This window comes from Schistocerca gregaria, chromosome 9 (genome assembly GCF_023897955.1).
Source record: "Schistocerca gregaria isolate iqSchGreg1 chromosome 9, iqSchGreg1.2, whole genome shotgun sequence".
Taxonomy (NCBI): domain Eukaryota; kingdom Metazoa; phylum Arthropoda; class Insecta; order Orthoptera; family Acrididae; genus Schistocerca; species Schistocerca gregaria.
The window spans coordinates 239,309,727-239,325,522 of NC_064928.1; the positions used below are offsets into that span (position 1 = coordinate 239,309,727).

Here is a 15,796-nt window from a genome sequence, read left to right on the forward strand (position 1 = left end):
TTACGCCCACGAAAAGGTACGAAAAACTGGAAATTACGAAGCAATGGGAAAATGTATCGAAATTTAGAAAACATATGCCTGATCAGGGGACGTAATATCTACATCCATACTCCGCAAGCCACCTGACGGTGTGTGGCGGAGGGTACCTTGAGTTTCTCTATCGGATCTCCCTTCTATTTCAGTCTCATGTTGTTCGTGGAAAGAAAGATTATCGGTATGCCTCTGTGTGGGCTCTAATCTCTCTGATTTTATCCTCATGGTGTCTTCGCGAGATATACGTAGGAGGGAGCAATATACTGCTTGAGTCTTTGGTGAAAGTATGTTCTCGTAACTTTAACGAAAGCCCGTACCGAGTCACCAAGCGTCTCTCTTGCAGAGTCTTCCACTGGAGTTTATCTATCATCTCCGTAACGCTTTCGTGATTACTAAATGATCCTGTAACGAAGTGCACTGCTCTCCGTTGGATCTTCTCTATCTCTCCTATCAACCCTATCTGGTACGGATCTCACACCAGTGGGCAGTATTCAAGCAGTGGGTGAGCAAGTGTACTGCAACCTACTTCCTTTGTTCCAGGACTCAATTTCCTTAGGATTTTTCCAATGAATCTCAATGTGGCATCTGCTTTACCGACGATTAATGTTATTTGGTCATTCCATTTTAAATCACTCCTAATGCCTACACCCAGATAATTTATGTAATAAACTGTTTCTAGTTGCTGACCTGCTACATTGTAGCTAAATGATAAAGGATCTTTCTATGTATTCGCAGTACATTACACTTGTCCACATTGAGATTCAATTGCCATTCCCTGCACTGTGCGTCAATTCGTTGCAAATCCTCGTGTATTTCAGTACAATTTTCCATTGTTACAACATCTCGATGTACCACAGCATCATCCGCAAAAAGCCTCAGTGAAGTTCCGATGTTATCCACAAGGTCATTTATACAGGGTTTTGAAAAAGGTACGGCCGAACTTTCAGGAAACATTCCTCACACACAAATAAAGAAAAGATGTTATGTGGACATGTGTCCGGAAACGCTTAATTTCCATGTTAGACTTCATTTTAGTTTCGTCAGTATGTACGCTCAATGGAGACGTTATCATGATTACATACGGGCTACTCTACTGTGCTGCTAGATCATGTCTCTTTACAAGTACGACACAACATGTGGTTCATGCACGATGGAGCTCCTGCACATTTCAGTCGAAGTGTTCGTACGCTTCTCAACATCAGATTCGGTGACCGATGGATTAGTGGAGGCGGACCAATTCCGTGGCCTCCACGCTCTCCTGACCTCAACCTTCTTGACTTTCATTTACGATGGCATGTGAAAGCTCTTGTCTACGCAACCCCGGTACCAATTGTAGAGAGTCTTCGTGCTAGTATTGTGGACGGCTGTGATACAATACGCCATTCTCCAGGGTTGCATCAGCGCATCAGGGATTCCATGCGACGGAGGGTGGATCCATGTATCCGCGATAACAGAGGACATTTTGAACATTTCCTGTAACAAATTGTTTGAAGTCACGCTGGTACGTTCTGTTGCTGTGTGTTTCGAATTCCATGATGAATGTGATTTGAAGAGAAGTAATAAAAAGAGCTGTAAGATGGAAATTAAGCGTTTCCGGACCCATGTTCACATAACATATTTTCTTTCTTTGTGTGCGAGGAATGTTTCCTGAAAGTTTTTCCGTACATTTTTGTAACACCCTGTTGTTGTTGTTGTGGTCTTCAGTCCTGAGACTGGTTTGATGCAGCTTTCCATGCTACTCTATCCTGTGAAAGCTTCTTCATCTCCCAGAATCCACTGCAACCCACATCCTTCTGAATCTGCTTAGTGTAGTCATCTCTTGGTCTCCCTCTACGATTTTTACCCTTTACGCTGCCCTCCAATACTAAATTGGTGATCTCTTGATGCCTCAAAACATGTCCTACCAACCGATCCCTTCTTCTGGTCAAGTTGTGCCACAAACTTCTCTTTTCCCCAATCCTATTGAATACTTCCTCATTAGTTATGTGATCTATCCATCTAATCTTCAGCGTTCTTCTGTAGCACCACATTTCGAAAGCTTCTATTCTCTTCTTGTCTAAACTATTTATCGTCCATCTTTCACTTCCATACATGGCTACACTCCATACAAATACTTTCAGAAATGACTTTCTGACACTTAAATCTATACTCGATGTTAACAAATTTCTCTTCTTCAGAAACGATTTCCTTGCCATTGCCAGTCTACATTTTATATCCTCTCTACTTCGACCATCATCAGTCATTTTGCTCCCCAAATAGCAAAACTCCTTTACTACTTTAAGTGTCTCATTTCCTAATCTAATTCCCCCAGCATCACCTGACGTAATTCGACTACATTCCATTATCCTCGTTTTGCTTTTGTTGATGTTCATCTTATATCCTCCTTTCAAGACACCATCCATTCCGTTCAACTGCTCTTCCAAGTCCTTTGCTGTCTCTGACAGAATTACGATGTCATCGGCGAACCTCAAAGTTTTTATTTCTTCTCCATGGATTTTAATACCTACTGGAAATTTTTCTTTTGTATCCTTTACTGCTTGCTCAATATACAGATTAAATAACATCGGGGAGAGACTACAACCCTGTCTCACTCCCTTCCCAACCACTGCTTCCCTTTCATGTCCCTCGACTCTTATAACTGCCATCTGGTTTCTGTACAAATTGTAAATAGCCTTTCGCTCCCTATATTTTACCCCTGCCACCTTCAGAATTTGAAAGAGAGTATTCCAGTCAACATTGTCAAAAGCTTTCTCTAAGTCTACAAATGCTGGAAACGTAGGTTTGCCCTTCCTTAATCTAGCTTCTAAGATAAGTCGTAGGGTCAATATTGCCTCAGGTGTTCCAACATTTCTACGGAATCCAAACTGATCATCCCCGAGGTCGGCTTCTATTAGTTTTTCCATTCGTCTGTAAAGAATTCGTGTTAGTATTTTGCAGCTGTGACTTATTAAAATGATAGTTCGGTAATTTTCACATCTGTCAACACCTGATTTCTTTGGGATTGGAATTATTATATTCTTCTTGAAGTCTGAGGATATTTCGCCTGTCTCATACATCTTGCTCATCAGATGGTAGAGTTTTGTCAGGACTGGCTCTCCCAAGGCCGTCAGTAGTTGCAATGGAATGTTGTCTACTTCGGGGGCCTTGTTTCGACTCACGTCTTTCAGTGCTCTGTCAAACTCTTCACGCAGTATCGTATCTCCCATTTCGTCTTCATCTACATCCTCTTCCATTTCCATAATATTGTCCTCAAGTACATCGCCCTTGTATAAACCTTCTATATACTCCTTCCACCTTACTGCTTTCCCTTCTTTGCTTAGAACTGGGTTTCCATCTGAGCTCTTGATGTTCATACAAGTGGCTCTTTTTTCTCCAAAGGTCTCTTTAATTTTCCTGTAGGCAGTGTCTATCTTACCTCTACTGAGATAAGCCTCTACATCCTTACATTTGTCCTCTAGCCATCCCTGCTTAGCCATTTTGCACTTCCTGTCGGTCTCAATTTTGAGACGTTTGTTTTCCTTTTTGCCTGCTTCATTTACTGAATTTTTATATTTTCTCCTTTCATCAATTAAATTCAATATTTCTTCTGTTACCCAAGGATTTCTACTAGCCCTCGTCTTTTTACCTACTCGATCCTCTGCTGCCTTCACTACTTCATCCCTCAAAGCTACCCATTCTTCTTCTACTGTATTTCTTTCACCCATTCCTGTCAATTGCTCCCTTATGCTCTCCCTGAAACTCTGTACAACCTCTGGTTCTTTTAGTTTATCCATGTCCCATGTCCTTAAATCCCCACCTTTTTCCAGTTTCTTCAGTTTTAATCTACAGGTCATAACCAATAGATTGTGGTCAGAGTCAACATCTGCCCCTGGAACTGTCTTACAATTTAAAACCTGGTTCCTTAATTTCTGTCTTACCATTATATAATCTATCTGAAACCTGTCAGTATCTCCAGGCTTCTTCCATGTATACAGCCTTCTTTTATGATTCTTGAACCAAGTGTTAGCTATGATTAAGTTATGCTGTGTGCAAAATTCTACCAGGCGGCTTCCTCTTTCATTTCTCTCCCCCAATCCATCTTCACCCACTATGTTTCCTTCTCTCCCTTTTCCTACTCTCGAATTCCAGTCACCCATGACCATTAAATTTTCATCTCCCTTCACTATCTGAATAAATTCTTTTATTTGATCATACATTTCTTCAATGTCTTCCTCATCTGCAGAGCTAGTTGGCATATAAACTTGTACTACTGTAATAGGTGTGGGTTTCGTATCTATCTTGGCCACAATAATGCGTTCACTATGCTGTTTGTAGTAGCTTACCCTCATTCCTATTTTCCTATTCATTATTAAACCTACTTCTGCATGACCCCTATTTGATTTTGTGTTTATAACCCTGTAGTCACCTGACCAAAAGTCTTGTTCCTCCTGCCACCGAACTTCACTAATTCCCACTATATCTAACTTTAACCTATCCATTTCCCTTTTTAAATTTTCTAACTTCCTGCCAGATTAAGGGATCTGACATTTCACGCTCCGATCCATAGAAAGCCAGTTTTCTTTCTCCTGATAATGACATCCTCTTGAGTAGTCCCCGCCCGGAGATCCGAATGGGGGACTATTTTACCTCCGGAATATTTTACCCAAGAGGACGCCATCATCATTTACTCATACAGTAAAGCTGCATGCCCTCGGGAAAAATTACGGCCGTAGTTTCCCCTTGATTTCAGCCGTTCGCTGTACCAGCACAGCAAGGCCGTTTTGGTTAGTGTTACAAGGCCAGATCAGTCAATCATCCAGACTGTTGCCCCTGCAACTACTGAAAAGGCTGCTGCCCCTCTTCAGGAACCACACGTTTGTCTGGCCTCTCAACAGATACCCCTCCGTTTTGGTTGCACCTACGGTACAGATTGTGAATAGCAATGGTCCTACGACACTCCCTTGCGACACACCTGAAATCACTCTTACCTCGGAACCCTCAACATCGCCGATTTAAAACGAGACGGCATCAGTAGTGGAAAGATTTTGTAGACGTTGATAAGCATGGTGAGGTGCCGATACTGATTCGCACTGCGACTCCCCTCCGATTTTGAGATGGGAAAAATAAAACGTGACACAATCAGGCGGCTCGGTCATGTCAGGGCGCATCTGCTCACTGTTCGTAGACACCCATTGGGGCATCAAGATTTCCGCGAATTCCTGACGGAATTCTAACATTGTCCTATCAGGCCCTGGCGAATTATTTACTGCTTTTTTGCTGACTGCTCCCATCATTTCATCTTCTGTGAGTGGCTCCATTACTGCAGCCTCATCCATCTAAACCAGTCTCGTTGGCAACTGTTGCAGTATGTTCTCCGCACCCGGTGCTCTGTCGGTGTGCCGGCAAAGAGGTGAATGGTTCAAAAATCCAGCCGCAATGTGCTCTTGTGTAATCAGTTGACCACCCCTGAGTCATGGAGCACTGTGGCTAACGATCGGCAGTAACGTTTGTGTGCTCGCGAAACACGATGCACCGAGGTGTGTCCCACAGTGATGTTGTCTAGACGCTTTGGCAGGACCAGAATGCCTCACAGTAGATGTCGCGTGATCGACAGAAAGCGTGCCTTGATACGGTGAACTTCTGCTTTATGTTCTGTAGTCGGATCCTTAATTGACAACTCACAAAGTAACGTATAATAGTAATCAAGAGTGTCCCTTATCCACTGCGTCTTATCACGATCAAATTGTATAAGGTCTCTTCATATCATCGGTTTATCACATACGAGGGTTGCAACTTTAAGAGTGGCAATTATTTGTTTACAGCTCGTACAAAATACACTCCTGGAAATGGAAAAAAGAACACATTGACACCGGTGTGTCAGACCCACCATACTTGCTCCGGACACTGCGAGAGGGCTGTAGAAGCAATGATCACACGCACGGCACAGAGGACACACCAGGAACCGCGGTGTTGGAAGTCGAATGGCGCTAGCTGCGCAGCATTTGTGCATCGCCGCCGACAGTGTCAGCCAGTTTACCGTGGAATACGGAGCTCCATCGCAGTCTTTAACACTGGTAGCATGCCGCGACAGCGTGGACGTGAACCGTATGTGCAGTTGACGGACTTTGAGCGAGGGCGTATAGTGGGCATGCGGGAGGCCGGGTGGACGTACCGCCGAATTGCTCAACACGTGGGGCGTGAGGTCTCCACAGTACATCGATGTTGTCGCCAGTGGTCGGCGGAAGGTGCACGTGCCCGTCGACCTGGGACCGGACCGCAGCGACGTACGGATGCACGCCAAGACCATAGGATCCTACGCAGTGCCGTAGGGGACCGCACCGCCACTTCCCAGCAAATTAGGGACACTGTTGCTCCTGGGGTATCGGCGAGGACCATTCGCAACCGTCTCCATGAAGCTGGGCTACGGTCCCGCACACCGTTAGTCCGTCTTCCGCTCACGCCCCAACATCGTGCAGCCCGCCTCCAGTGGTGTCGCGACAGGCGTGAATGGAGGGACGAATGGAGACGTGTCGTCTTCAGCGATGAGAGTCGCTTCTGCCTTGGTGCCAATGATGGTCGTATGCGTGTTTGGCGCCGTGCAGGTGAGCGCCACAATCAGGACTGCATACGACCGAGGCACACAGGGCCAACACCCGGCATCATGGTGTGGGGAGCGATCTCCTACACTGGCCGTACACCTCTGGTGATCGTCGAGGGGACACTGAATAGTGCACGGTACATCCAAACCGTCATCGAACCCGTCGTTCTACCATTCCTAGACTGGCAAGGGAACTTGATGTTCCAACAGGACAATGCACGTCCGCATGTATCCCGTGCCACCCAACGTGCTCTAGAAGGTGTAAGTCAACTACCGTGGCCAGCAAGATCTCCGGATCTGTCCCCCATCGAGTATGTTTGGGACTGGATGAAGCGTCGTCTCACGCGGTCTGCACGTCCCGCACGAACGCTGGTCCAACTGAGGCGCCAGGTGGAAATGGCATGGCAAGCCGTTCCACAGGACTACATCTAGCATCTCTACGACCGTCTCCATGGGAGAATAGCAGCCTGCATTGCTGCGAAAGGTGGATATACACTGAACTAGTGCCGACATTGTGCATGATCTGTTGCCTGTATCTATGTGCCTGTGGTTCTGTCAGTGTGATCATGTGATGTATCTGACCCCAGGAATGTGTCAATAAAGTTTCCCCTTCCTGGGACAATGAATTCACGGTGTTCTTATTTCAATTTCCAGGAGTGTATATACGTTTTTCAAAGTTTTACTGATCTTCAAAGTAGTCACCAGCATTGTGTGTAACCCGTTCCCAGCGATGTGGAAGTAGTAGGATACTCTTAGAAGTGCGAGTTGTGCGGTCTATTGCCTGACGAATTTGTAGCAGTTCCGAAGCGAATGCCGTGAAGTGGTTCCTTCAGTTTAGAAATCGAGTTCAACTCACGAGGGCTTAAGTCAGGGGACTGCAGTAGGTGGTACGGCACTTAGCAGCGCCATCAGTCAAACCAATCAGTAACAGCTTGCACTGTACGTGCTTGAGCATTGTCCTGCAAAATAATGGTCAGATCCTGCAGAAAGTGTCATCACTTCTGTCTCTATGCTGTTCATTTTTGGGACACAACCTACGACCAGCTTACAGACAGAAGTGATGACGCTTTCTGCAGGAACTGACCATCATTTTGCAGCACAATGCTCAAGCACGTACAGTGCAAGCTGTTACTGATTTGTCTGACTGATGGGGCTGCTAAGTGCTATACCGCTTCTGCACTCCCCTGACGTAAACCCTCGTGAGCTCAATTCTATTTCTAAAGTAAAGAAAACACTTCACGGCATTCGCTTCAAAACTGCTACAAATTCGTCGGGCAATAAACCGCATAACTCGCACTTCTAAGAGTATCCTACGACTTTCACATCGCCGGCAACGGGTTATGCACAATGCTGGTGACTACTTTGAAGGTCAGTAAAACTTTGAAACACGAGTTGTAAATAAATATTTGCTACTGTTGAAGTTCCAACCCTCGTACTAGCCACCACTGCAGCATAAGCTGGAATGCGGCGTTGATACGTCGCCCATATATTCTCGACCCGCTTACGATAATGTGCTGCGGCTCCTCCACACATTCTGTTGAGGAAGGGATGTGGTACAGAGATAAGATATGCTCGGTAAAGGTAATGGGCCATCGTTCAGCTTCGACGGTCTTATCTCGTAGGCCAACAGAAACATATATCCACCAAGTCGGCTCGCCAAGCAGCCAGTAAAAAACGTATATTCCTCGCGATTCCCACGGATTTTGTTCCATGTGTCGGATAAGTACATTTCCTGGCATATCGCTTTTAGTTCACGAGACGTATTGCAATGTGGAGTTTGATCGTTTAGGGCTAATACACAGTTGAAGTCTCCACCCAGCAGGAAATGATCGAATCCACCAGGAAATAAGGGTACGATCTCTTCTACATAACATTTCGCACGTGTTCGTCTGTTTTCTGTGCCGGATGGGGCGTACACATTGACAGCACGAACCCTATGAACCGCTATCGTCAGTCCCAAGCTGAAGGTATAAAGCCAGGTTGCGAACTGGGTTCCCCCCTTGGACCAACATCATCGTTCAACTGTCGCTGTCTGGGTCCGGCGCGATGTAGGAGATGTAGCCTTGTACTTCATGGAATACAGCAGTACAGATTTCCTGCACCATCAGTACATCTACATCTGAGACATACAGCACGTCCCAGACGAGCGATCTAATAGTATGAATGTTAACAGTCCCTGCTGGGTATGAGTATGCATCATCTTTGCACAACGCTGAACAGGTGAAAATCTACAAAGACGGTGGTCTCATAACAATTCCTCAAAAGGTTACCAGTTCCAAGATTTCCTGCAACATTAATTGTTCTCAGTTGTGGAAAAGGGATGCGAGTCTCCACCAAGTGGAGGAGTCACATCATTGATATCTTCATCCTGCTCAGCCACGAGGCACATGTTGCCAGAGTAATCAGGTGTCCCAGGATGAGGAGAGGCCGATCCTCTAGAGCAGAGGTGGTGCTTCCTGCAATGCTTCTGGGAGTGATCTCGACATCCAGTGGTGATGAATCCTTTAGCTCCTGTTGCATCACCGTTGACACAGTACCCGTGGAACCTTCCACTTCAGCTGCCACGACTTTTGTTGTGTGGTCGTCCACGTTGTCTATCACGTGCAAGATCTGGGGCTGGGGTGACGTAGGAGCCATCCCAATATTATCGTGCCCTGAAGACCCCCCTGTCATCTGTAGTGTCGGTTCGAGTATATGATCCGACCTGGGCATCACCTCCCCACTGAGCACTGACAAGTGTTTCACTGGTAGTGTTGTGGGGTCACCTGCTTTAGTGAGTCTCCACTGTGTAGTTGCACGAGTCTCCCGTTCGTGCACACAAATCGAAGATGTCCTTCACCACCAAATCCAGAGCACGTCCAGCACTGACCATCTAGATGACAGTGGCTCTACAACCGCCTATATTTAAGTAGGAGGGCATATCGTTTGTAAGGCGATTCGTACCTGACGAACACTGTTGAGCACTGGTTGCATATTAAAACTTTCCAAACATTCGGCTGTATGAATGATTACTCTACTGTGTGGATGAAGTGATTCAGTTTTGGAGATTCAGGTACCTCGAAGGGCGGCGCGAAGATTCGAATCTTGCGCACACCAAGACACATATGAGCCACTAACATGTCGGAAATATGACCATCGGAATGTCGAAACTGGAATCCTCACGAATCTCGTGCTGCGTCGTTGACCATATTGACATGAACTGCTCACGATTGATAAATGGATTTCAATGAGCTTCCGTGTAACTAATATGCATCTCATCCCTCAAAAACGTTCAGTTTTGAGTGCTGTGACTCTTGTGTACTCATTAAAGAACACGAACCGTCACTGTGGTTTTTCGAAACGTATGTGACATTGCTATCGTTTCAACAAGTAACGCACACGAATACCACTGGTGTAAACACCGCCTCTTCCTCGAGTTACTCCACTACTAAAGGCAGACTGGTTAAAAATGAACAAACTTGTTGAATCTGTGAAGTAAAATATAATTCAGAAAAAAATAAAGCAACTGAAAGAGAAGTGTTTAGAGAAAAAGTACTGAATATAGATTACTAGAAAGAAGGGTGAAAAATAATGGTCTGAAGTGGTCAACAGGAAGAAAGAACATATGGAAGAGATGAAAGATTGATCTGACGCAATTAAATTTTCCTGACTTTATGTTTGATAAGGAGAGATGCTGAAGCAATGAATTAAAAGTTATGTGCGAGCTTGAAGACGGGTCTCCTGTTTACAGGCAGACTACACTATTGTTACCACAACTGGGCAGACCTCTGTAGTCCAATGCTCCCCTAACACAAACTTCAATTCACAACTTCATCCCATTTTCCCCTTATTAAAGCATCAGTATTGCCAAGGCTCTCTCACATTGGAATAGCCCCCCAGGTTTGTACATAATGGGACATCCTGCCTGTACCTCAGGTGTAGGTGATCTACTGATCTGATGGAATTACATTTTTCTGGAGATATATGACTATCTTCGATGAGGATAGAAGTTGAAGCAATGAAATTTGTGCCACGGCAGTGTTGTTGTCACAGTGCTGTGGTGGTGTAGTGGTTTGCACATCTGCCTAGTATGTAGGAGACCTGAGTTCAAGTCCTGACCATGGTACAAATTTTAATTCATTGCTTCAGCTTTCACATTTATCAAATGTCTCCAAAAATGCAATTTCATCAGGTCAATGCCAGGCAGAATTTCCTCATTATGTGCGAAAGTGAGATGCTATTCCAATATCTGAGGGGGGAGAATGAGCTGAAGGTTTGAACTGAAGTTTGTGTTAGAGAGGGCATTGATGTAGGATAGCCTGTGCAAGTGTGATTCCCACAGTGTTATTTTTTTGTAGTGGTTACCGCATTTGACGTAACCAGAAGACCCAGGTTCAAGTCCCAGCTGCAGCACAAATTTTAATTCATTGCTTGATCTTCTATCCTTATCGAAGATGAAGGATTACTGGAAGAAAAGGAAAGAACAACGAAACATAAATGGAAATGGCGTGTTGTCCTTAGTTGCCTCATTCGAGAAGAAGAAGCAGAAGAATAAAAAGAATGGTTCAAATGGCTCTGAGCGCTGTGGTACTTTACTTCTGTCATCAGTCTCCTCGAACGTAGAACTACTTAAACCTAAGGACGTCACACACATCCATGCCCGAGGCAGGATTCGAACCTGCGACAGTAGCGGTCGCGCGGTTCCAGACCGTAGCGCCTAGAACCGCTCGGCCACACCGGCCGGCGCAGAAGAATTATTAGATTACAGGATAATGAGAGTCACGAGTTGGAGACGTGTTGGAAAGAGAGTTGTAATGTAATGAAAAGTAGTGGACCGTGTACTGACCCCCGCGGCCCAGCGCTTGTGCTGGGAGGGCAGCAGCTCGGCGATCATGAGCCAGGGCAGCGGGCCGAAGCCGGCCGCGAAGAGCACCATGAAGAGTGCGAGGGCCACCAGCGGGAGCCAGCTGAGCGCCGACACGTCGTAGTCGAGAGAGCGGTGCAGCGCGAAGAAGGCGGTGAGCACGGCGTGGCAGGCGGCAGTGCCAACCGCCGACACCAGCAGCAGCGTGCGACGGCCCGCGCGGTCCGCCAGCCGCGACGACGCGCACGTCGACACCATCTGCGGGCAGGCGGCGCGGCCGGCGTCAACACGGCGGCGTCCCCCACCCCAGTATCCCACCCCAACCCAAACGATACCACCAAGGTATTCAAGCCCACAGCCCACCTTCCTGTCCCCACTAAAATACCTGGGACCAACTCTCGATCAAAAACTAACTTGTAATCCGGAAGTACCTACCTGCACCATCATAGATCAATACTATCTGCACCTCACGGATGTCAAAGCAAACGCACGTTACCGATGGACGTTGAGAGTGGTCGCGCAAGGTCCCAGTGAGTCCAATGATGCGTGGTTGCTGAGCCACGCCTTCATTTGCTGTGGCTACGAGGGCCCTCTACCACCACGATATATCTACATCTACATCTACATCTACATCCATTCTCCGCAAGTACCCTGAGTACCTCTATCGGTTCTCCCTTCTATTCCAGTCTCGTGTTGTTCTTAACGCTTTCGCGATTACTAAATGATCCTGTAACGAAGCGCGCTGTTCTCCGTTGGATCTTCTCTATCTCTCCTATCAACCCTATCTGGTACGGATCGCACACCAGTGAGTAGTATTCAAGCATCGGGCGAACAAGCATACTGTAACCTACTTCCTTTGTTTTCGGATTGCATTTCCTTAGGATTCTTCCAATGAATCTCAGTCTGGCATCTGCTTTACCGACGATCAACTTCATATGATCATTCCAGTTTAAATCACTCCCAATGCCTACTCCCAGATAATTTATGGAATTAACTGCTTCCAGTTGCTGACCTGCTATTTTGTAGCTCAATGATAAGAGATCTATCTTTCTATGTATTTGCAGCACATTACACTTGTCTACATTGGCATTCAATTGCCATTCCCTGCACCATGCGTCAATTCGCTGCAGATCCTCGTGCATTTCAGTACAATTTTCCATTGTTACAACCTCTCGATACACTACAGCATCATCTGCAAAAGCCTCAGTGAACTTCCGATGTCATCCACAAGGTCATTTATGTATACTGTGAATAGCAACGGTCCTATGACACTCCCCTGCGGCACACCTGAAATCACTCTTACTTCGGAAGACTTCTCTCCGTTGAGAATGACATGCTGGGTTCTGTTATCTAGGAACTCTTCAATCCAATCACACAATTGGTCTGATAGTCCATATGCTCTTACTTTGTTCATTAAACGTCTGTGGGGAACTTTATCGAACGCCTTGCGGAAGTCAAGAAACACGGCATCTACCTGTGAACCCGTGTCTATGGCCCTCTGAGTCTCGTGGACGAATAGCGCGAGTTAGGTTTCACACGACCGTCTTCTTCGAAACCCATGCTGATTCCTACAGAGTAGATTTCTAGTCTCCAGAAAAGTCATTATACTCGAACATAATAATACGTGTTCCAAAAACACGGCCGTTGGCAACTTCTCTCAGTCGCAGTCTCTGACAGTCATCAGTCACCCTTTGATGGTTCACGCATGCATTACTAAGGGAAATCTCATACTCGACGACACTCTTTAGTCTGCTTTTTGTACTAGCTGCACTTTATTACAGTTTGTTCCTTTGCAAAGTTTCTTTGCAGTACTTGGAGAAATCTACGATTGAAGTAAAACTTCTGTTTACGTATTTAGGTGTGAGAAGCTGTAAAAACTGCTGTTTTGAAGAGCACGCCGCAGCGCGTAGTGTGAAGCAGTCGCTCTCCGTTTCTTACGGTGGCGCCAGTGCGGCAATCGCAGCCTGGGTGTCTCCCTCTGGTGGGAAAGGGGAGAGGTTGCCTGTTCACGTGCATTTAAGGGGCGCTATGAGCCCGCCAGTCGGTCAGTCTGGGTCAGCTCTCGTCCCCAGCTTGCTAGTCTGTCTCTCGTCCGCATTTGTTAGGCAGTTAGTGTCTGTCTGTCAGTCGGAGTGCTAGTATGTCTGTCGTTCGGATCAACCTTTAAAGCCGGCAAAATGAGTCTTTCCACTCCACTAGTAAGAGAACTCAGCGAGTGGTCTCCCCGTCGGGGCTTAGTTCCTGCATCTGAGTCTGCGCGTTAGGCCGCCAGTCTGCTCCAGTATGCTCACGCAATGGTCATTGGCGGTTGGATCGATCGGTTGGCCGGTCGCGCACTGAGACACAAGATGACTTGTCCGTCTTCAGCGTCCGCGCATGTGAAGTCGCCACGTGAGTCCAGTGGGCCGCGCCGTATAGCGAGGGGTAGTGGCTTCAGGGTCGTCACGAGAGCAACAGGAGTCAGCCCACGACATCGGTCCGGCCGGGGCGAGCTGCGACGCCGTGAGACGGGAGATCGGCGCGCCTTCCTGCGTCCGTTGAAGCGGCTGGCAGCGGACGGTTCGGGAGAGCGATTTGGGGGTGCTGCGCCGGGTCTCCTCGAATAATCGCAGTTTATTAAAAGTTAAGTGATTGGTGATATGTTGTTTGATTTACTCTTGTTGAATTCTGTTTTCTTGGTGAGGTCACCAGACATTTTACCTTGGGGTCGTCCCACCATTCTTCTGCGTTTGGCCACCCGCGGGAAGGTGGTTGTTTATAAATTGGGTGGTCCGTTTTTCCCTTGTGGAGTACGGACGGGTTAGAGCAATCTGCGGTTCGTGTTGTTCCCTATCAATCTACCGGACGTTACTAGCTGTCTCTGTCATATTTGTCGGATTTGGTGTGTTAAAGAAATTATAGCTTGGAGTGTAACGGCCTAATACCTGAAATATGTTTTGATCTTTGGAAAAAATGGTTCAGATGGCTCTGAGCACTATGGGACTTAACATCTGAGGTCATCAGTCCCCTAGAACTTAGAACTACTTAAACCTAACTAACCTAAGGATATCACACGCATCCATGACCGAGGCAGGATTCGAACCTGCGACCGTAGCGATCACGCGGTTCCAGACTATAGCGCCCAGAACCGCACGGCCACACCGGCCGGGGATCTTTAGAAACTTTGATATTATTGTCTATGATTTTGAGAGGCGGTATCTGTGTACTGTACAGCACCTTCACTATTGTCTAGCGAACCTTGTAGAATTTTATATAAGATTGCATTTCATGGGCTTTTATTTAAATGATCATTTTAGTATATAAAGTTGCCACCCTGTCACCGTAAGACTTTTCTTGGAAGTTAAAATTAAGTTGCACCTTCGGTGGCAAGGTTAATATTTTAATTGTTAGTGTTTTGAACAATTTCCATCCCTCCTATGGGGGGCGCATAGTTTGTGTAAATTGTTAAAACTCGTAGTTTAAAGTCATCTGGTGTGTTGCAGATTTGCACCAGTGTATTCTTTCAGAGGCTGTTGTGAGAGGTCGTAACTACGGCCGTGTCAAAACGGAGAGGCAAGGTTCTCTGCCCGAAAGCTCACACACTCGAAACTTGTTTCTTTCTGCCTCTGAATAAATTGTAACTTTGATATTTGGAGGGTGCACTCTGATTATAATTTTAAATGTGTTTCTTTTAAAAAATGCTTTTAGGCACTATCAAAGTGAATAAAATTCCCATTTGTTAAAAGGAATTTGGTTATGATTTCATCAGTTACTCCCTGGCAACTACTTCCATGCTTACATAGTGTGATTAAATGTGTTAATGTTCTTGACGAATCGCTAGTAAACAAAATAAATTCTTAAGAATATTCTTTGAAAATAAATCACGGTTAAAGGTGTTCGCTAATTATTTCTGCTCCCTCCCTGTTTCCCTACGACGACAGCTGCTGTACGAGTCCGCTGCCCACCTCTCCTTATTGTTCTGCCCAAATAAAGGACCGCAAGAAACTAAATCTGCTATCTGGCTGAACATGGTGGACTACATCTACATCTACACGGATACTCTGCAAGGCACAGTACGGTGGGTGGCATAGCGGTCCCTGTAACACTACTTGTTATTTCCTTTCCGGTTCCACTCGCAAATAGAGCGAGGGGAAAGCGATTGTTGTATGCCTTCGTATGAGCACTAATTTCTCGAATCTCATCTTTTAGGTCCTTGTGCGCAATGTACAGCCTGATTATAATTAAAGTTAAACTTTCAAACCGCTATAGAAATGAAACCACTGGTCAGAATGAAATCAAATTGCAACGAAAAACGTATGGCAGAAGATAAATAAATAGTTACAAAATGTAGCAATAGATGGAGC

General features: G+C 46.0%; 1 protein-coding gene across 2 annotated transcripts in view; it reads right to left on the minus strand.

Annotated features, from left to right (window-relative positions):
- The window catches only part of LOC126291814 (facilitated trehalose transporter Tret1-2 homolog), a 179,982-nt gene that overhangs the window by 11,964 nt on the left and 152,222 nt on the right, over positions 1 to 15,796 (minus strand). For both annotated transcript variants that reach the window (XM_049985511.1, XM_049985510.1), the window contains exon 9: positions 11,436 to 11,711. In XM_049985511.1, coding sequence (XP_049841468.1) covers positions 11,436 to 11,711 — 276 coding nt within the window. The remainder of the gene's footprint in view (positions 1 to 11,435; positions 11,712 to 15,796) is intronic.